The sequence below is a fragment of the Myotis lucifugus genome, unplaced genomic scaffold (genome assembly GCF_000147115.1).
Source record: "Myotis lucifugus unplaced genomic scaffold, Myoluc2.0 scaffold_18, whole genome shotgun sequence".
Classification (NCBI taxonomy): Eukaryota; Metazoa; Chordata; class Mammalia; order Chiroptera; family Vespertilionidae; genus Myotis; species Myotis lucifugus.
The window spans coordinates 8,390,082-8,413,309 of NW_005871066.1; the positions used below are offsets into that span (position 1 = coordinate 8,390,082).

Consider the following 23,228-nt stretch of genomic DNA (forward strand, 5'->3'; position numbering starts at 1 on the left):
AAACAGAGGTAAGACATGCTGCCTTTGGATTTGGGAATTTCCCACATCTGTGCCAAAGGTAGGATATAATTCTCAACCATGTAAGACATTGTGTCCATTGGGGACCTGAGTGTTTATTTTTCCCTAGAAATGCAGTACAACTTCATTTACTTGAGCATGAAATGTAGGGTGTCCCCCCAAAATGTATACACACACTTTGAATAATTATAAAGGCATGTTTATTAAAATACATTTCATTTTCAAAATTGAACTATCAGCTGTTAAAGTGTGTATACATTTTGGGGGGACACCCTGTATATGGGAATAGTCCTCGGAACCACAGCTTATGTATTATATATAATGCCTAGAAAATTGTTGGCAGTCAGAAAAGATTAAGTAAAATTAACATATTTTCTGGCTCAAAATATGGATTTTTAAAAACCTAAACATTTTCGATGTAAATATTCCAAACCATTTTTTCTTTTGCTATTGAGTTCATGTAGACTGTTCTGTCTTAAAAAACTCATTTTAAACATAGAGTTATATCCAAATTATTTACTTTTTAGATTTTTTTGAAAGGTGGTCAGAATTCAGTTAAAGATCACTTACTTTACATACTGCTAAATTTTAGAGAAAAACATAAACTTATTTTAATCACCACAGTCTTACAAACATATCAAAATTGTTTTTTGTTCAAAATAACACAATTTTTGTAGTAGGTTTGAAATAGACCATACCGCTATGTAACTCTACACAATGATTATTTCTATAAACTAAGTTAAAATTGCATTTTTAAGGCAGAGATAGTCTTTCATATATTTTATTTGATCCTAATTGTGATCCATGATTATCATACCAAAAGGTGATTTTGATAAACCACAATAATCTTCTTACTGCTTCACCTCTCTAAATCAATGCTTTTAAAATATATCAGTTCAGTTCTGCAGCTTTGAAGTGGACCTTGATTCTGAATTCTGGTTACATATATGGTCACTGTAACATTCATAATTAAGTAATAACCAAATTTGCATTTTAAAAACTCTTTGACGTGTTTACCAGAAGTGATTTTTGAAGGCCTTTATTGATAAATGCATTAACAATTCTATATCAGCGTTTACTCGGTGGGCCCTCACCCTGTGATTCAGTGCAGCTTATGGGGATGCAGGCCGGTCAGAAATGGAATGTTCCCATGATGATCATTCCTGGCTCAACTGCCCACAGGGGCTGTTGGGTCACACTTATCCCGACTGAACAGAGGTACCCAGTTCCCACACGAACAGTGTTAGCCAACGTGTCAGAGGTACAGCAGCATGACATAAGCAGGTCCTAGCTAGACACTGTTACATTGCCAGGGTAATTCTCCTCACCATTTTACACATTTTGGAGGTAAGCTATTTATTTTATAAATAAAGCCTAGAAACAATTTTAAATCTCTTTCTTTTAATGGTTAAGATGTTTAAAAAACACACACAAAGGTTTTTTAAAAATCTAATGGGCCCAACTGGTGTGGCTCAGTGGTTGAGCATCGACCTATGAACTGGAGGTCTTGGTTCAATTCCCGGTTGGGGCACGTGCCCAGGTTTCGGGCTCGATCCCCAGTGTGGGGCAGCTAATCGATGGTTCTCTCTCATCATTGGTGTTTCTAGCTCTCTCTCCCTCTCTCTTTTCTTCTCTGAAATCAATAAAAATATGTATATTTTAAAAATCGAATGGAAAATGAATGAGTGTTTCAAGTCCAAAGAAGTAGTCGATGCAGAAAACGCTTGCATAGAATGACATTGGTGGTTGAACTCTGCCTTGCAGTCCTTGCTTATCTGGCCCCTGAGCCCGCTTTCAGGAAGCAAGGCTACGCATAGCCTGTGGAAACAAAGGGGAAACAAAGTGTTAATACAACTGAATTCTCCTTCAGTCTTTTGACAAATATGAAAATGTTAGTGTTGGTTGCTTGCATTTGCTCATCTTAGTTATATATTGTCATGATAAAAATAGGGTGAAAACTTAATTTTGTAACTCTTCATCATTTAATTAGATTTATTTAAAAGCAATAATTACTAATTATTGAGCACTTAATACACATTCTTTAATTCCCACAACTCTTTGAGGAATTATTCTTCCTATTTTACATGAAGACAGGTAAGTAATTTGCCCTGGGCTACATAGCCAGTAAGTAGCAGAATCAAGGTTTGCACTCAAATCCATCTGGTTCTATAGTCCATGTCCTTAAAACCACTCTGCATACTGCCTCACTCTCTGCAGGAATTCTACCTGAATGATCTTGTTATATGGCAATCAAAAATACTTCTAAGCATGGAACATACTGACGAATCTCAGAGGGAAGTGAGGAGGGGGGCCGGAAGAGATTAACCAAAGCATTATATGCATATATGCATAACCCATGGACACATACAATAGTGTGGGGAAAGTGGGGGGAGGAAAGGGGCAGGGTGGTAGAAGAGGTCAATGGGGGGAAAGGGAGACATTTGTAATACTTTCAATAATAAAGATAAATTTTTAAAAATCTATATAATGTGGAATTTTTTTAAGTACCAATTTTGATATATGAGTTTGTACTCAACTAAGTTGGCCCTCTATCCATAGTCATAAACTACTACCCAGAGATGATGTTCCTGGGCTCACTAAGCTGATGGGCTAAGATGCAGGACCTCCAGTTTTCACCCTAGCAGTGTATTTCCTCCGCAAAAGTCTTCTCAGCCTGTCCTCCTCACTGCCTGATTTTACCATAGGGGTTTGAATATTATGCTTCTCAACATTTTTATCGGGACCTGGAATAAGGCAGAGAAGGCATGCTTATCAGATTTGCATATGACACCAGTGGGGGTGCGTAATTAATATGCTGGATGATAGATTCAGCTTATAGATTCAGCATTCAAAAGGATGTTCTTCAACAGAACAGACAAGATATAATCTATCAGAAATGTGTAGTCCTGCACCAGGGGGTCAAGAACCAATTACATAAATATAAACGGGGAACCCTGCTGGATGACAATTTATGTGAAAATGCCCAAGTCTTTAGTTGACCCCTGCTCAACAAAAGCAAAGATTTTGATGTAGCTATGATGAAAATAAACACATTTTTTAAGTCATAGTAATAGAAACATCTTGATGAGACCAAGGTAGGTCATGGTTGCATAACCTCCATGCTGGCCTAACCCTATCTACGGTGTTGTGTCCCCTTCTTTGCCAGAGAAGCCATGCCAAATTGTGTGTCTATCAGGAATGGTAAAGGGAACTGGAGGAGTCCCACCTGGAGCAGAGTCTGGTGGAGACCTCAAAGATACTCTCAGATATTTAAGGGCTGTTCGTGGGAGGGTTTGTATCGCTAGAAAAGGCCGATCTCAGCCACCAGCTATTAGAGAAAGGCCAACTTTAGTTTTGTAAGCACAACGAACACTTGGAGATTTCCAATCATGTAACACATTCCCTGGAAAGCTATTAGTTGCTGCCCAGTCAGTGTTGAGCTTTGACCTGTGAACCAGGAGGTCATGGCTCAATTCCTGGTCAGGGCACATGCCTGGGTTGTGGACTCAATTGATCCCCAGTATGGGTCATGCAGGAGGCAGCCGAGTAATGATTCTCTCTCATCACTGATGTTTCTATCTCCCTTCCTCTCTGAAATCAATAAAAAAATATATATTTTTAAAAAGCTACTAGTTTCCAATGTCTGGAAACGTTCACACAAAAGCTGAGAGAACATCCTTAGACGTGCTGTAGAGGGATTTCTGTGTGAGCACTACTTGATTTCTAAGTCATGTTTCAACTTTCAATTTCTCTGATCTTCTTTTGTTAGGCCCAGTGGTGGAGCCACAATGTTCACTCAGATAACAAGTTGCAGTCAGATTTCCTAGGAATTGACTGATGTCCCCAAGGGCATCAGAAATACATAGACTCAGTCTTTTCTAAGTCATTATCATGAGGTTCCTGTTCCTCACATACTATCTCTGAAGCTTATGAAACTCCTGGGTTAGAAATGCACTCTAATCACCTTTCCTCTACTCCTGAAATCTCGGGAAGAAAAAGTATCCGGAGGCTTAGGCTTAAAATCAGGACCGGTGTGTCGGCAGCTTCCAGTTGCTGATCCTGTATGTCTGGGGGCAGAAGGTCCCCAAGTTCTTAATGTCTTCAAGGGAAAATTCTTGTTTTCCATTTTCCCCTTTCTCATAAGCCATCCTTTGGGTCTTTCTCCCCCGCCTTTGGGTCTTGGTTTAAAAAATGTTTTCTCTAGTTTGTATCAGACATAGTCACTATATGTATTACTCTATTCAAGATTTAATCCAAATTATTTTCTTTGAAAGGAAATAATGCTCATACCTCATCCTCGACGTTAAGTTCTTCTTCAATCAGCTCTGCTTCCATTAATTCAAGAGGATCTTTATGGTCCTGGATGAGGGAGATCTTGACAAAGAGAACAGAAAATATTTATGAGAAAAATAATAGCATCATCCCCCCTGATGCTCCACTGAAAATGACCTGAAGCGCTGCCGGTGCTTCCCATTTATAATAATCTACATACTCCAAATCTTTTTCAGCTCTCTTGCCCTTTTGTATTTCTCACTTCGAATTTTCCCTGTACCATGTTTTCACATTCAAGTGTGAACTGGCATAGTTCTCCATGGTTAGCCTCCGTTTCCACTCTCTCCCCCAGCCTCTGAAGTGCATGCCTCTTAGGAGTCGCCGTGCCTGCCTGAATGATCCAGCAGTCAATCGCGTCTTTATTTCAAGGGCTAACCTAAGAGCACTTAGTACAGCATTGAGCACGCACTGAATGGGCTCGTGACTGACGACAATGAACAGTCCCAAGTTAAACTGGATGGGTATTAATTTCATTAGAGATGGAAGCCCATGTCTATGGATGAAGTTGGTTGTTCAGGAAAGTTCTGCGTCTTAGCAGTAATCAATAACAGAGGAAACCAGTAACAGTTTGGACTTTGTCTTGTGCATACCTATATTCCCAAAGCAATTCCAGATGTTTATCAAGATAAGAGTGACATTTCACTTTTAGCTACTTTTCACTCACAAATCAATAATCCAATCTCTCTGCTAGTGTGGAGATGAATTAGAGACTTCAGTCCCTGTGCAGATGGTCGGACATAATGGATAGGTGTAACTACAAGCTGGGACTCTCTTTGGATAGTCCTTGTGTTTGTCATATGAAGGGAGAGGGAGAGGGTCATATCACTGCATCCACAATATGCCTGAAATACAAATTATTCTTCCTGAAGAAAAGGAAAGTGCCACAGGCAGGGCTGATCATCACTTACTATCCATCTGCCATAGCCAGGGCTTTGTGCTAGAGACGGAGGGGACACAGAAGTGTAAGTTCCTGACCTGAGAAGCTACCATAGTGCTCAGCCCATTACCCAGTGAACCAGTCAGTACATAAGCACCCAGTTATAACTCAGTCTGACCTTTGTTCAGGGTCAAAAAATCCATCCCAGCCACTCACAATGCCTCCCTGATTACAAGCAATCTTGAGTCTAACACTGGTGGGGCACTGTTGGTTAGTGGCTTTTGTGGCATTTGTGGGATCTGAGATCTTGGGTAAGAACAAATAACAAAATAACTTTTCATGTTGAGAAAGAACTTGAAATTTTAAAAATTAATCCTTACCCAAGGATATGCTTTTATTGATGAGAGAGAGAGAAAGAGAGAAACATTAATCAGTTGCCTCTGGTACAGCCCCAACCCAGGATCAAACCACAGCCTTTTGGTGTACAGGACAACGCTCCAACAAACTGAGCCACCTGGCCAGGGCAATTCTATTTTACTTTTAATGAGGGACTTTTTTTAGATACTTTACATGATCCTGCTTTGTTGTTTTTACCCGTGGGTTAGAAAATTCTTAGATAGAAAAAGGCTTATGAGTTTTCAAAGACAAGCATTTTGCATGTAGCTTTTTTTTTTTTTTTAGATTTGTGGTTTTGCTACTTTTTTTACTTTTTTGTATTCAATGTCCAGATCTTGGTATTTAGGACTAGTATTTTCTCCAGCAGCATTAAGCAGAGCAATCTCTCCACTAACTATATCTTAAAAGAATAATATGCTATTATTTTCTAAATTAGTTTTTTTACTTCAGACATTAACTTCCAGTTTACAATAAGAATCTACCTTAATTTTAGGGGGGAGGGGAGAAGCAATTTAAACTATAGTAGACTGTATCACTGGAATAATTATGATTGTTATTTTTATAGATACTGTTTTCGTTTCCCAAATTCGTCTGTGAGAGAAGAGGTTCTTGTACCAGAATGCCCACCAGGTATTGGATAAGAGGACGACAAAATAAGGAGTCCCCAGGAAATGGGGGTTTATTCTATTTCATGGGGCTAATTCATGGCTTTTAATTTTTTTCATTTTCAAAGATCACTTATGACCTACTGGATCCTATTTAAAGACATTTATCATCAAGTGTTTCTAGAGTGCTGAGAATTTAAACTGCATTTGTATATACAAGTTCTAGAAGCTCTGAGATTCAGTGCCTATATTCTAAAAAGGCACTCCAGCTAGAGTCTACCTTCATTAGTAAACCTGCACATTATAGAACTAATATGTATGAGGGGCTCCCAGGTACTTTCCTATAAACTATCATATTCAGTCTTCATATCTGCCCATCAAAGTAAATGTTTTTACTCCCATCTTACTGGTGAGAAAATTGAGGCTCTGAGAAGTTTAACAGATGGCTTAACATCCTACTAGACTGAGACTCAAAGCTAAATTTGTGGAATTTTTGCCATTTATAGAAATCATGATAGTTCAGGAAAGATACATATGTCAAAAGGTGACATGCTTACCGTTTCTAAAATGGAATCTTGAATTTCTTGAGATTTAACCCGGTTCTGTACGTGGAGAACAGCGTCATGGACAGTCAAAAAGAATATATCCTTTCTGTTATCATTAAAGAAACCACATTTCTCCAGCTTTTCTATTACGTGATCTTCAAAAGAAAGAAAGAATGTTTAGTTCATCTCTAGGAAAAGATATTTTATAACATCAACCAATACTAAGTTTTGGCAGCTCCTCCTTTTAATTCTTTCTTCTCAGTTCCAAAATCTGACCCTGCTCTACACCAAGTTTCTTTTCCAGTAGCACATGGCATGGCTATACCACAACTGGTTGTATGTAGTAGATGGCCTTGGTTCCTCACCAGGTCCCCTTTGCCAGTGTCCCCATCCTCCAGCCGCTGTGATTCTGGCTGCTAATGGTTCATAGCTGTGGCCTTCTCTGGAGACCTTTCCTGGGCCAATGGGAACCCTCTCACCTGAAAAGGCCAGGGAGGTTACACCTCCATCCTTGCATGGCCTGCAGCCACTAACAGACTGACATGGAGGTGGGGGTTAATAGGCCAGCTCCCTGGCCTCGAGGAAGAATAGTCCTGGGGTGCTTTTCCTGCTGTGTGCTCCTTGTGAAATTAAGCTAAGGAAGACTTAAAAATTTTTTTTTAATCTTTATTGTTGAAAGTATTACATATGTGTCCCTCCCCCCGCCCCCCCCCCAATAGCCCCTTCTAGCCCACCTCCATCCCTCCACCCCTGCCCTAGGCCTTCAACACCCTATTGTCTGTGTCCATGGGTTATAAATTCTTTGGTTGATCTCTTCCCACCCACCCACCCTCCCCCACCTTCCCTCTGAGATTCTGCAGTCTAATCTATGCTTCTACGTCTCTGGATCTATTTGTTCACCAGTTTATTTTGTTCATTAGATTACACATTTGAGCAAGATCATGTGACACTTGTCTTTTTTTGACTGGCTTATTTCATGTAGCATAATACTCTCCAGGTCCTTTCATGTAAGGTAGAGTTTTGCAACCATATCTTTGTCCAACTTCTTCTCCTGCCCTATCCCGCTCCTCTCATTCCTTCATGAATTTTTCCAGGGTGTACTATTTCAGTAAATCACTTGTGCAAGAATCCTTACCTCAGTCTCTGTTTCTAGAGAACTCAGCCTAAGCATCAGTGTCTTCCTACACACATACTTTCTTACATTCACAGACAGACTCATACCCTGGAGGGTCCTCTAGTTTTAAGGGACCTAAGTCATCTCCAGCTCTGCTCTCCCTAGGACAAAGTTTCCACGGTGATCTGGCACTGCTATGAGGACATCGGTCTCCTTGCATTACAGCTTTAAGGCACAAATTGGAAGTAATATCTCCCTCGGTTGAAAAAAGCCTCAGTGTGAGTGCTTAATGGGTAGAGTTTCGGTTCATGGCGATGAGAAGTTTTGGAAATAGATAGTTGCGATGGTTGCACAACATTGTAAATGTATTTAATGCCACTGAATTAAATGCCACTTGAATGTGACTAAAATAGCAAATGTTGTTATACATTTTTTATCACAATAAAAAATCATTTTTTAAGGCCTTTGGTCATGATGTATCCACATTCCAAGATAGGAGAACGCCTTATAGATAGATATGTACTGTATATGCATTTACCTTGAAGCGATGCAAAGTACACATTTACATCAATTCTTTGGAATTCCTTGACAACCTAAAAATTTAAAAAGGAGAATTTGAGTAACTTTACCTGCCCATAATTCAGTAGCATTCAATCACTTGCTCAGGAGAAACTTCAATACTTTCATGGTTAAACAAGACTTTGAGGAAAGCTCATTATTGGGAAACCACAGAGGTTTTCAACCTACAGTGATGATATGATTGGGGATGACAAGACCTGTCTCGAGAGGTAGCCACATCCAGTGCTCAACAGCACAGCACTCGACAGCGGATGTGCTTAATAAATATTTGTGGAAGGAAGACAAGAAGGGAGTTCAGGAGCTTCCTAATACAGCCCCTGCAGACGGGAGACATGAGCATGAGTTTATATCTTTGAGTGGAAGATATACGGGTGTAGAAATGCGGCCACCAGAGTCTGAATGTAAAAACTGACCTAAAAACCAAGGGCTCTGTATTTTGACAGTGTCAGTCTTAGTATCCTGATTGTGATTTTAGACAATAGTTTTGCAAGATGTTAGCACTGGGAGAAACTGGGTAAGGGGTACAAAGGATCTCTCTGTATAATTTCTTACAACTTTACGGGAATCTGCAATGATCTCAAAATGCAAAGCTTAATTTAAAAAATTAAGATGCAAGACCTATGGGCAATAGTAAAATAGAACATGAAATTTCTGGGGAGAAGAACAAGACCTCTATGCAAGTATACAGTTTGGATTTTTCACAATTGTCTTTATAGCATTTGAAAGCAATTATTTGTTAGGTGTGTAAAATATTCTGGCATTAAATAAAGACTCTTCCCCAAAGTAATTCCTTAATCCCTTTGGTCAACACAATTTCTACAATGCACTTGAGCCAGTGCCTAGAGTAAAATGCACAATGAAGAACAAGAGTATGCTCTCAAATGAGCTAATGATCAAGTCTGCTAAGAGAACTGGAAGAGAAGCTGTCAGCATTTTCTCACTTTTTTTTTTTTTGTCAAGTATAATCAGTTTTCTACCTTCCTGCCTAGTACCTGCAACCCTTGAATAATTTCCTGGCCTTGCAGAAGTAGCCAAGAAGCCCCAGCAAAGATGAACCTCAGTTGAGGGTCAGTTTCATATTATTACATCTGATTATTGGTGTCTTTAACCTGCTTACTTTTCTGCCTGACTTGTCGGATACCTACCTGAAACTTTACTTGAACTTGACACTCCTGATCAAGTTGAGACCCAGTTTGTCTGCCTTGGAACACTTAGTGCAGATGTTATTTAAAAGGTTACTTATTGTTTGCCTTCCCGTCTAGACTGCTTTAGTCTTGTGAGGATAGGGACTATGACTACTTCATCATTTGTCTCTCGTGCCTGGCTGAGTGCTTGGCACATATTAGGCACTTCACATATCTTTGTTGAAAGAATGAACTCGACCTTGCGTAAGTGGTGTCTGATATCAGAATGTTCCTTCCTACATGTTCCTCAGCCCTTTGACTTCCTAGATGCGTGACCTGCTTCCTGCTCTAACCTTTTAATAATGCCTCGCTTCTCCAGTCCTACCATGTACCCCACATTCCCCATTCTACTGCTGGTCACATAACAAATAAAAGCATAATACTTAACATTAAACTTCCTTCTTTTTCAAATCCCTTTTCCTATTTATTCTCAGAAAACACAATAAATGTTAATATTTGCCGAGGGGTGGCTATATGCCAGATACTGTTCTAAACCATAAATAACCATATATATGCTTATTTAATTTTCATAAAAGCCATGTGTAATAGGTGCTGTCATTATCCTCATAACTGAGATACAGACAGATTAAGCAACTTGCCTATAGTCCCACTGCAGCAAGTGGTAGAGCCAGGATTCAACCCCAGGTAGTCTGGCCCCATAGCCTGTGCTTTAAAATATTACACTACTACAAAAGCATTCCTCTAGAAAAAGTACAGAGCCTATACAATCAATCGTCCTTTTGTAAGAATGGGCAACCCATATGGTTTTACTATTGCCAAAAGCTCCTAATCTCTAATTCAAAACACTTCGCCTTACCACTCGCAATGACCTCACTCCAACGACATCCAAGAAAGATACAGCTCCACAATCAAGCACGAGGCTGTGGATTGGCACCTTGGGAACATTCACTTTCACTGGAATCTCAGAATTCCAATCCACTTGAATCTCTATTTCCTTGGTTGGGATATCAAGTTCTTCTGGGTCTTCAATATCTTCATCAGGCTCAAAAGCATTATTTGATGCACCAGCACCACTTATAATGCCATTCTAAACAAAGAAAATACAACTTCATTGCCAATGATTTGGGATATTTTTTCAACCAATTATTTCAAATTAATTAAAAATCCTACACATTGTTCCTTGGTAAGCAAAACATGGAGGGAATGAACTCTTAAGAAATGAGGTTCACCTCAGTCTACATGTTGATGTTCTCTAGGAAGAAAAGTGGAAAAGCAGAAGAGCCCGGAAACTTGATTCTGGAAGACTGTGGAAGTGGCCAGGAGATACACTGGCAGGACAATAGAAAGGAAGAGCTCTAAAAGTTAATGAGCGTATTGCCTTCTATTATCACTTTATGGCCTTGAATGGAATTATTTTGTTCCTCTCAGTAAAAATAAGGTTTAATTTTACAATGGAAAAAGAAGTCATACCCTATGTTTTTTCTTGCTTATTTAATTTTATTTCCCCCCCATGCCCTCTTGCCTACAAGAACAACTCAGCTGTTGTCTGACATATGTATGTACACATCTGGGTACCAAAGGGGGTAGATTTAACTTTAGACAATCTAGTTGCTTTCATTTTCACTGAGAAATATAAGAATTTAAGAGGGGGAAAGAACGATGTTGTCTCACCTTAGTTGCTCTTAATTGCCCTTTTTTGATGAGTTTCTGTATTTTCCTCAGTGCTTTCAGCCTCTTGTTATACACTCTCATGGCATCAAATCCAACCTTTGAAAATAAAAGTCAAGTTACTTAAAACATCTGGTTCCTCATGCTCATTAATGGCAATTGTTATCTGGAAAGGTTATTTCTCGAGTGGTATTATGACTTGAGACATTCTGCCAAGTAGAAATTCTTGAGGTTTCCATGGTTTCCACTACTAGGCCATCTATGCCACTCACCGAGAGACTCGGTAGCATATTAAAGACTCCAAGACAATATGAAACAAAACAGCAAAAAATAACTTCTTTAGCTTTAAATCTGTGTTTTACAAATTTCCTTGACATTAAAGAGCCCTTTTATTATTGCAAAATCTATGTATGTTCCTCTGAACCAGCAGTTCACCCCAGAACTCACATAGTAAAACACTGATCTAGAGATAAAACCTAACTTTGAAGCATAGCATGGAATTCAAGACCAGAATTTCCTGCTTCCATATTCTATACTTTCTAACCCTTTACTCCAACTGGGCAGCCCTCCTCGCAATGTTCCCACCTTTTCCTCTCAGTTCTCAGAGTTCCCAAACACCTGATATAATCTCCTTCCTCCTGCCCACACAAAGCCTGATAAGTTCCAACTAACAGGGACCACGCCCTTCTACGAACTCTTAGCATGTACCGTCTATATTACTCATTTGGAAGTTACTCCAATTCTGCCTGGAGACAACTCTGGTGTTTTTGTCCAGCAGAGTTACTGCTACCTGGATTTTAAGATATATGTTATCATTGTTTGTTTTTCCTATCCCCAATAGAGCTTTAGTTATTCGAAGGCAAGGATGTTATAATTCTTAATGTCATACCCAAAGGGGACAGGGTATAGGGCCTTCTGCCTAGTTTGAGCCCAATAAATACCTGTAGAATGAATGAAGTCTTAAAGCAGCGGTTCTCAACCTGTGGGTCTCGACCCCTTTGGGGGTCGAACGACCCTTTCACAGGGGTCGCCTAAGACCATCGGAAAACACATATATAATTACATATTGTTTTTGTGATTAATCACTGTGCTTTAATTATGTTCAATTTGTAACAATGAAAATACATCCTGCATATCAGATATTTACATTACGATTCATAACAGTAGCAAAATTACAGTTATGAAGTAGCAACGAAAATAATTTTATGGTTGGGGGTCACCACAACATGAGGAACTGTATTAAAGGGTCACGGCATTAGGAAGGTTGAGAACCACTGTCTTAAAGGAACTTAGCAACCAAATTTCTAGGGATAAAATACTTACTGTAGACTTGATACATTTTTTAAAACCATCGACATTGCCATAAAAAATAGGACTAGAAAACCTAAGAATCTTCATTCCTTCTGGTTCTTCAACCTAGCATTAAAAAAAATTATCTGAGATTAAATAATTTCAGGCCTCAAATATTCAATTAAATTCTGGCTATTTAGCTAGAAGCTGAGTTATAATTGCTGAAAGGGGCTGGGTAGCATCACTCAACTATCCTTAAGTAGGGGCCTCATCACCGTTGGGAGGCAACAGGTTACCCAAACTCCTGAACCTCCATAGTCCCACAGAAGGTCATACTAGAAAGGGCCTTAGAAAGCAATTACTCAACCCTCTGATTTCTGGATGAAAAAAACAAGCTCAGAACAATGACATGAGTTGCCTCAAGTTCATGCCACTGCTCCCTTTTTTTTACCCCCAAATTCTTTTAAAATAAAAAATAAAAGTAGCAAAATCAAGGGGATCTGCACAAGCTGAGGCTTATGATGTCTTTTTTTTTTTTTTTTTAATAATCCCCACCTAAGGATATGTTCACTGATTTTTTTTTTTTTAAGAGAGAAGGGAAGGTGGGGAGAAAGAGAGAAACATCGATGTGAAAGAGTAACATCAATTGTTGCCTCCCATAAGCACCCCAACCAGGGATCAAGCCTGAAACCTACCTATGTGCCTTGACTGGGAATTGAACCCGCAACCTTTTGGTGTACAGGACGACACTCCAACCAACTGAACCACCCAGCCGGGGTTATGCTGTTATTTGCTTGTTCTTACCCTGACACAGAGTGGCCAGATGAAAAGTAAAACCCACAGAATGACAGGCTAGTCTTTAGGAATCATAACAATTATAGTCCAACTGCATCAAAGAAGAAAACAGAAGCCCTCAGAGGCTGAGTGACTCGGGCAAGGTCTCTAGAAGCTGGAGCCTAGAATTCAGAACTCAGAACCCAAAACCAAGAGTTTCTCTAGAAGCATTGTTAGCTCTTAATGGCGCCTGGCTCAATATAACTGAGGAAGATTGTGAAAATAAATTGAGTAGCAGCTACTGGAGTTCCAGATTCAGAGTCCAACCTTTTTGTTTGTTCGTTTTAAATGTTAAGGTAAAACTAGACTACAGCCAGGTGTGGCTCAGTTGGTTGGGCATCCTCCCGTGCACTGGAAGGTCACAGGCTCAATTCCCGGTCAGGGCACGTGCCCAGGTTATGGGTGTGATCCCCAGTCTGGTGTGTGCAGGAGGCGGCCTGTGGATGTTTCTCCCTCTTTTTCTCTCTCTCTGAAATTAATAAAAACATATTTTTTTAAATTAGACTACAACTTCCTAGGGTTCATATTTTTTAATTAAAAAAACCATTTTTTTGCTAAATTAGTGTTTTCTTCATTTTCTTTCTGTGCTTTTTCATCTTTGTTTTCCCTTCTGGTCACTAAGCAATCTTATATGCAGGAATCATAAGCCCATCAGTAAGATGTTTACTTTCTTTGTTTTTTATTTCCTGTATTTTATATTATTTCTTCCGATTCCAAGGATAGAGCACAATGTCAAATAGGTTCTTGGTGACAGAGAACATGAAAATCTCTTATTAGAAATGAATGAAATAAATTTTTCAAGAATTTTAGACAATTTTATAGAAGATACGGATTACATAGCAGAGAAATAGACTTTTTCTCCCTCTTACTGCTTTACATTTTTGTTAATGCCTTGCCTTTCAGCGGTATTAGTGTATGTGCCTAGGTCTGGACCTTTGTATGTACAGCAATTGCGTTCAGTGGGCATTTTGGATTTGAATGTGATGTTTTTCATCAATTTGGGGGAAATTTTGATATTTATTCAAATATTATATCTGCCTTTTTCTCTTTCCTTCTCTTTTGGGACTATCATTATACATATGTCAATATGTTTTATTTTGTTCTAGAGGTCTCCAAGGCTCTGTCCATATTTATTTTTTATTGAGGTATAATTCACATATAACATTATATTAGTTTTAGGTTTACAACATAATTTGATATTTGTATATATTGCTAATGATCCTTACTATAAGTCTAGTTAGTATCTGTCACCATACATAATTATAACATTTTCCTTGTGATGAGCATTGTTAAGACCTATTCTCTTAGCAACTTTCAAATATGTAATACAGTATTATTAACTATGGTCAGCATGCTGCACATTATAGCCCCATGACTTATTTGTTATATATCTAGAAATGTGTACCTTTTGACCCCATTTATCCAGAGAAATAGAATTTGATTCAACATCTAGAAACAACTGAATTACCTATATTTAGAAATTCTTCTTATAATGATTTGACATTAAAATGACCTTCAGCTACCATGGATGAAATTCATGTAAACCATGGATGTCAGAGGGCACAATGAGTAAGAAGTTTTCATGACACCCAGTGGACTTCTGGAATTTCCTGACAGAAGCCCCCCACAAAAAACTAAAAATGGAAATCCCATTTGACCCTGTGATCCCACTTCTAGGAATATATCCCAAGAAACCAGAAACACCAATCAGAAAGGATATATGCACCCATATGTTCATAGCAGCACAATTCACCATAGCTAAGATCTGGAAACAGCCTAAGTGCCCATCAGTAGATGAATGGATTAGAAAACTGTGGTACATCTACACGATGGAATACTATGCTGCTGTAAAAAAGAAGGAACTCTTACAATTTGCAACGGCATGGATGGAGCTGGAGAGCATTATGCTAAGTGAAATAAGCCAGTCAATGAAGGAAAAATACCACATGATCTCACTCATTCATGGATAATAGAGACCATTATAAACTTTTGAACAATAATAGATACAGAGGCAGAGCTGCCTCACACAGATTGTCAAACTGCAGCGGGAAGGCCAGGGAGGGTTGGGAGGCAGGAGAGAGGGGGGTAAGAGATCAACCGAAGGACTTGTATGCATGCATATGAGCATAACCAATGGACATAAGACACTGGGGGGTAGGGGAAGCCGGGGTATTGTCAAGGGCGGGGAAAAAAAAGGACACATATGTAATACCCTTTGTAATACTTTAAGCAATAAAAAATAAAAAATAAATTAAAAAAAGAAAAGAAAAAAAAAAAGAAGCCCCCCACCTGTGTCTACCTTGTCCCTAGCATACTAGGAGAGAAATAGCAATCCCTGAAAATCCAGGCTCCCAAACCAAGTCCAGCAAATGTCTCACAAAGGCACTCACGTTTTTGTAGTCCTTGGTACTCTTGTAGATGTCTGTGTTAGGGATGCTTCCAAGACCGTTCCAGGAGGGACTGAAAGAAAAATTAAGGTCAGGATTTTTTTGGGGGGTGTGTTTGGGGCGGGGCGGGAATAGGCATATTTTGTTATAAAAAATTAGGAGAAATAACAGCTACTAAAGAGCCCATCATTCAGCCCTAACTGGTTTGGCTCAGTTGGATAGAGCGTTGGCCTGCGGAGTGAAGGGTCCCAGGCTCGATTCCAGTCAAGGGCATGTACCTTGGTTACGGGCACATCCCCAGTGGGGGGTGTGCAGGAGGCAACTGATCGATGTTTCTCTCTCATGGATGTTTCTAGCTGTCTATTCCTCTCCCTTCCTCTCTGTGAAAAATCAGTAAAATATATTTTTTTTTAAAAAGAGCCCATCATTCTGATGCTTTGGGACAGATGGCATGTTCCCATAGATAACGCTGAAGTGAACAACTGGTGTTTGTGTGCCATTGGAGGAGGAGGGGGAACCCTGACGCTTTTCTGAGGCTGAGAGGAATAATGAGCATCACACTAATATTTTAAAGGCTAAGCAAAGAGCTTTCACACCTGTTTTATCTTATTTAAGCCACACCAGAACGCTGAAAGGTCAGCAGTTTATCCTCATTTTTATTGGTGAGTAAACTCAGAGAAGTTCGAAAAGGCCCCGAAGGCAGGAGCAGCCCAGCCCCAATCTTTAACCCATTGGTCTTCAGAGCCTGGAACAGTGCCAGGGCCTGGAACTTATTTGTCAGTCATCGCAATTTTCTGATGAAGTATGGAGAGTCTGCAGTGATCAAATTAGCCTCCTTTTATACAAACAGGAACCCGGGAGGACCAGAAACCAGCCCTTCCCATTTCCTGTTCCTGCTGCAATCAAATCGATTCCATGAATCAAGTGCGACTGGGAACATATGCTAAATAGATAATTCCTGAAGAAAGAGTGTCTGCCTGGGGTACTTTCAGCAATGTGCTCTCTGGACCAGCCTTATAATTACTGGAAATTAAATACTGTGGAGGATACTGCATTCTGTTGGCTAAAAGCCTAGACAAACCTACTCAGCAGCTAAACTGTGCCACCCATTTCTCCTCGGCTAACTGCGCTGTGCTGAGTTTTAACTTCAAGCTCATAAATGATACAGCCTCTCTCCACAAAACCCTCTCTCCCACCCACAGCCACCCAGAAGTAAACGCTGAGGCGTACAGAGGAGAGGCAGCCTGTAGTAAGGACAGCTCCTGAGTTACTGCGCAGAAGCAGGCAGGGCACTTTGGGAGCTTTGAACTCTTGGGGGCCCTTGGGCACCATGTAAGGGCACCGAGGCAGTAAACAGCCTTTTGTAGGTTCCAACATGCCAGCGGAGGAAGGTGGGAGAGAACTGGTTGGTGGAACAGGAAAGTGGGCTTAGGCTAAACTGAAAACGTCTGTGATGATGGTTTTCCAGGATTTTTATTCCTTCGCCACCCAAGCACAGGCAGAGAAGGGGCCAGAAGTCTAGAAAGATAACGTGGGAGGAGGGAGAGGAGCTGTTTCCCCGCTCTCTTCAGACAATTCCATAGACCCAGGAGCGCTCACACCAAATGCCTCTCAAGAGTCAAAACAAAACCAACAATAATCATACCCCTTGAGGTGGCCTCCCATGTGACTTCCCATTAAACGGTGTCTCTGCCGCCGCTTTCACTCTGAAGATGATTATGTTTTCTTCATATAATTGTGTGGCTTATTGGGTACAGATTTGAATACATTTTGGCTGCAATGAACTGTTTTAAAGTCTCCTGTCCTGGGTTACATAACTCTGGGTTACTAGCTTCGAAAGAAACGAATTAAAGTACAGGTAGCAGCTATCCTGTCCTGAGCCTGAGCCCAGTGCCTCACAGACTTCATCTCATTTTAAAAAGAAACTGCAAAGCAACCTCAGTCTTTTGCTGAATCGACTACCTTTTGGCCTTACCATGACTAAGAGGAGAGCTCCAGCGTTAGCGCTTGTGACTGAGTGCATGGACTATGGGGTGAGATCCGCCTGGGTTCAAGTCCTGGTTCTGCCCCTCACTATCTATGAGATCTTAAGGAACGTTCTTAACCTTGCTGAGCTTCAAGTTTCTTACCTGTAGGATGAAAATAATATCCCCTAGGCACAGGACTTTTTTGAAGATTAAATATAATAATATGTGTAGAGCACTCCCTATGTGCTTGCACACACTATATAGTAACTATTATAAAAGGGAGTCGTTTTACTATATTTATCAAAATGGTATAAGAAATCTCAGGGTGGGTTGTTCTTTATATAGGTAACCTGGGTCGTATATTACTCACAACTGAATTCTCAGGACCACCGTCAGTAATCCAAATATAAGGCCAGCTAGTAAACCGAGGTCCAGCCCCAGAATGATGGACACTATGCATGTAAACACCCAGATAACCTAGAAAAAATAGAAATAAAAAGGACTATATTAATTTATCATGTACCATCAGGTGAGGGATTACATGTAAAAATAATGAGATCAGTAATACCTTAACCAATAAAGAAATTTAAAAAAAAATAATGAGATCAACTGTCCATGAATAAATTATAGTTGACCCTTAAACAACACAGGTTTGAACTGCGTGGGTCCATTGTACATGTGTTGTTGCTTTTTTGTGTGTGTTTTTTTCAGTAAGACCTATAAATGTATTTTTCTTATGCTTTTATTCATAACATTTTCTTTTCTCTAGCTTACTTTATTGTCAGAGGACATATATAATACATATAGCATATAAACTTTGTGTTAATCAACTATTTATGTTATCGGTAATGCTGGTCAGCAGTAAGCTATTGGTAGTTAAGTTTTGCGAGGGGGTCGGGAAGGGAGGGGGTCAAAAGTTATATGTGGAGCCCGGCTGGCATGGCTCAGTGGTTGAGCATCAACCTATGAACAGGAGGTCATGGTTCACTTCCTGGTCAGGGCACATGCCTGGGTTGTGGGCTCGATCCCCAGTGAGGGCGTGTGGGGGACAGCCAATCAATGATTCTCTCTCATTATTGATGTTTCTATCTCTCTCTCCCTCTCCCTTCCTCTCTGAAATCAATAAAATATGCATATATATATATATATATATATATATATATATATATATATATTGAAGTTACATGTGGAATTTTGACTGTGTAGGGGGTCAGTGCCCCAACCCCCACATTGTTCAAGGGTCAACTGTACAGCTTTTTTTGATATTCTGATTTCATTTCATATTTAAATGGAAGTAGAAATGGAAACTGACATATAGACCAACTCTCTTATTTAAATTTTTAAATTTCATTTTAGGATAGGTAATATATTAACATGTTCAAAATGACATTAATATAAAGAGTGTGTATTTGCACACATCTCCCCTCTCCACCCATGTCCATCCTCCCTCCCTGTTTGTATTCTCTTTTATTTCTCTCTCTGAGTGTCTGGGTGTGTACAACACACATGCACACTTTTCACCAGCATGTCTTTTTGAAAGTACAAGTAAATATGACTATAAAGCATGTTTTGTTTTTCCCATCTTTTAATGTGTTATATATACTTTTCTATTCTGCACTGGTCATTTTTTTCACTTAACAATTTGCTTTGGAGATCTTTCCATATTGATATATAGGGAGTTTTCTCATTCCTTTCATCTGTTCTAGTTTAAATTAGAGCATAACTCTAAAGAATTTTATTTCTGATTTTTTTCTCATCCCTCAGAACAGTTGTGAAGGTTACTTTGGTCAGAATTATTATCAACATGGGTTTTTGTATTTTTTCTTTGTTTTTGCTTTGCTTCATGCTTTGTTTTGTTTGTCCTTCTAAATTAGAGGATTTGTTGTTTGTTTGGTTGGTTGGTTTTGGGTTTTAGAAGGCAAACTGTATATGAATGGGATTCTTGCTGGAAATGGATCTTCCCAGAGATACAGGACCTTAAAAAACACAGTTCAGGTGGAAGACTTCAAAGCTTTGGTTATCTACCCAATTTTAACTACTGCCCTCAGGCTCCCAAAATGCAAGTAAGACTTAGGAGATAAGGGGACATAATGATATGGCAGGAAGCAAATAAGAACCAAATCTTTTTTTTTTTTTTTAAAGAACCAAATCTTATTTCAGAGAAAAGTGGGTGACTTACAGCATCAATCTTGTTCTGCCTCCATAGACGAGGAACATCACACACTTGCATAAACATCCCTTTCAGGTTGGCAATTACAACAGCTGCCAAGACCGACTGCCAAGAGAGACAGAGAAGGCTGTGTTACTCAGGGGAACAGTTTTCCATGTGATGATTTATAAATCTCCTGTGATTTATCTGGTGGCAGAGCAGAGAAATTATGCAATCAGTGCACTGAGAAGCAGGGTTATACCTTCTGCAAGGGTTCCAGCAGCTTCCCCAAGGCAAGGATGGCGATCATCACAACCCCAGCCGAGATGATGCCAGCAATCTGAAAGACACACATCTCCCATCAGCAGCGTTCTCCCTTCTCCCTCATGTCTCCCAGCCTGCTGGCTGTGTGCATCATAGAGCCCATTCCCACGTGCACTTGATGCTCCTGACCTCCCCCTTCTGCTCATACTATTGAGAGAAATAAGAATTACTTGCTAAAACTCTACAAGACTGAAGAAAAAAGGAAATCATATATATATATATAGCAGCTATGGCAAGGAAATGAAAGAAACTGTGGAGACTGAGTCTGCTAAATAAAGCCAGTTTGACCTGGATTTCATCTGGATATATTAGACCTCTAGTTTTAGGGTCCGTTCAGGAGGCCAAACTTCTAATTATTTGCCCTCTCAGGAAACAGGGACCATTCTCCTTCCCAACAATAGATTATGGTGATGTTTTGGGGAAGTAAATTCTCAGGGAATTTACTGATTCTTCTGCATTATTGAATCAGCAGCCATAAGAAAAAGTCTGTTAACATCGTACCTGTAGCACATCTTTGCCACCAAAGTTTCAGACAAGATAAATTTGCCTGTCTTATTGCACACTCAAAATGCAACACGAGCCCAGCCGGTGTGGCTCAGTGGTTGAGCATCAACCTATGAACCAGGAAGTCATGGTTCGATTGCCAGTCAAAGCATATGATTTGCCGAAACCGGTTTGGCTCAGTGGATAGAGCGTCGGCCTGCGGACTGAAGGGTCCCAGGTTCGATTCCGGTCAAGGGCATGTACCTGGGTTGCGGGCACATCCCCAGTGGGGAGTGTGCAGGAGGCAGCTGATCGATGTCTCTCTCATCGATGTTTCTAACTCTCTATCTCTCTCCCTTCTTCTCTGTAAAAAATCAATAAAATATATTTTTTAAAAAAAGCATATGATTTTCTCTCATCATTGATGTTTCTCTCTCTCTCCCTTCCTCTTTGAAATAAATTATATATATGTTTTAATTTATTTATTTTTTAATGCCACAGGAGCCTACTGAGAGGTGAGACCATGTCTCCTGCTTTCTCTAACAGTTCTGCAGAGGTAGGCTCAGAACTTTGCATCCCAGTAGCCAGAATGATGACGGGCAATAGCAGGGGTAAAGAAAGCTTCAGAAACTTTACCTTTGCTGGCAAAAATAGCTCTCCTAAGATCCATAAATAGTTAGGAGAGAGGATGAGGGGGTGGGACCTATTCTCTGGTTTGATCAGATGACCACTGAATTCTCTGTTCAGCTGGGGCATGGCCAAGGTGAAGACTAGAAGCTCTGAAACAAAGGAGAAAAGGAGACAGGAAACCAGAAAGCAAAGCAACCGGAGAGGAAGCAACAGGAAAGGTTGTGTTGGGCACAAGTACTGCCTAGTGGAAGATGTTTGAGTTAAAGGAGACAGATACAAAACTTAAGGAAATTTCGCAGTCATATTTATTCATATACCTAGCAAATTGATCATTCATATTCAGAATATAGCTAGGTCAGCCTGAGGCAATATTATGTATATGATGTACTAATCACACCTCCAGATTCCCAGTACCTTGGGGAGCTTTCCTATCTCCAATCTAAGCAGAGAAGCTAATATCCTCCATTCCTCCCATTCTTTCTTCCCTTTTTCCATGCAATTACTTAACCAATATTTATTGTCTTATCATGAGCAACTTGCATCTCATTGTGGATGTAGGGCTCTGTGAATTGGTGAGAGATATGGAGGTTGGGGGACAGGGACTACAGCCAGCTGCCCAACTAATGCCAGGTGGGTGGCCACCTACTCACCAACTATATGTAATAATAAGGCCCTAATTATGGGGATCAAGACTAATTTGATTACTACATTAAAATCTGTGAGGGGGCCCATTACTTGTACTTGATTTAACTGAGGTTGTTTTGTGGGAAATGCTGTAGATTTTGTATCTATGAGCAGATTCAATTATTAGAAAATGAATTATTCTGTTAAGTGAGAAGGTAGTCAGAGCTAGAGAACAGTTTGTAATTAGATTCCTTTTTTGTGTGAATCAGTAGGAATCACGGGGGGGCGGGGGGGGGGAGGCGGGTGACAGAAAGAACAGGTTGCAATGTTGAGCTCTTCTGCAATCTGTAGATGTACGGAAACAGTTAATGTCCCCTAACACTCATTCTTCTGTTCATTCATTCAGCAAATATATGCTGGGTGCTTCTTCTGTGACAGGATAATAATATGTATCATAAGTACTAAGACACTGTTCTTATCTTGAGGAGTTAATGACTGGAACCATGAGCATTTACAAGTATATATGTGCCAGGACTCTTCAAACATTTCCCCATCCTCACAGCATCCCTACGTGGTAGATATAATAATTGTGCCCATTGTATAGATGCTGCAACTGAGGCTCGAATGTAAAAGAAAACATGAGAAGCCACACAAAGGAAGACTTGCTGGCGTATTTGGTCATGAGTCCCTGGATTTCAGTCCAGGCACTTAGACTTTTAACCCCAGAACTTAGCTTACATTTCAGTAATTAAATATCAAGACATTTCTATGCTTGTTTCATTCTTCAATACTGAAATGCTGGCATCCTTTTCTTCTAAATGTAATACACACCCATGTGTGGCAGGGGGGTATTAGCTTACCAAAACACCATTATCCCCAAACCCTTTGCCAAGGAGTCATTTTACATGGGCATTCTTCCTGGGCAGCCGGCCTGTATCTCATCTGAACCAGGAGGTAACAGCAGGACAGTGGACATCAGCAGTTGGGCATCTGCCTATACCTGCTTACAGCCATGTGACTGGAGAGCTTGTCAACGCCCCATCTCGAATGAAAGCAGCAGAGGCTCTTGCTGCTGACAGCTCCCCACTGAACATGGGTGTGGCTTTGGAAATCACCTCTGACCCCTTCCCCTTCGGCCCCCTGGCTACACCCCAGGTAGAAGCTGTCTTGTTTTACTTGCTTCCTCAGAGCTAGAAATGTTTGCAAAAAAAAAAAGTCAACTCAATTTTACCAAGAAAATTATAAAAATTAAAATTGCTCA

General features: G+C 40.0%; 1 protein-coding gene across 5 annotated transcripts in view; it reads right to left on the minus strand.

Annotated features, from left to right (window-relative positions):
• Positions 1–1,559: 1,559 nt before the first annotated feature.
• SLC26A4 (solute carrier family 26 member 4) overlaps positions 1,560–23,228 on the minus strand; it is a 42,357-nt gene continuing 20,688 nt past the window's right edge. Inside the window, exons 11-22 of one of the 5 annotated variants that reach the window (XR_002828384.1) lie at positions 20,169–20,246; positions 19,937–20,032; positions 18,128–18,234; positions 15,794–15,863; positions 12,603–12,695; positions 11,283–11,378; positions 10,468–10,698; positions 8,426–8,480; positions 6,786–6,928; positions 5,015–5,192; positions 4,309–4,392; positions 1,560–1,836 (exon numbers count right to left, since the gene is read on the minus strand). Coding sequence is in view for 2 of the 5 variants with exons in the window: in XM_006085374.3 (XP_006085436.1) it covers positions 1,813–1,836; positions 4,309–4,392; positions 6,786–6,928; positions 8,426–8,480; positions 10,468–10,698; positions 11,283–11,378; positions 12,603–12,695; positions 15,794–15,863; positions 18,128–18,234; positions 19,937–20,032; positions 20,169–20,246 (1,077 nt within the window). In the remaining 3 variants the exon portion in view is untranslated. Of the gene's footprint in view, positions 1,837–4,308; positions 4,393–5,014; positions 5,193–6,785; positions 6,929–8,425; positions 8,481–8,516; positions 8,784–10,467; positions 10,699–11,282; positions 11,379–12,602; positions 12,696–15,793; positions 15,864–18,127; positions 18,235–19,936; positions 20,033–20,168; positions 20,247–23,228 lie in introns of those variants that run through there. The other 4 variants (XR_002828385.1, XM_006085374.3, XR_002828386.1 and 1 more) reach the window with 4 other exon arrangements.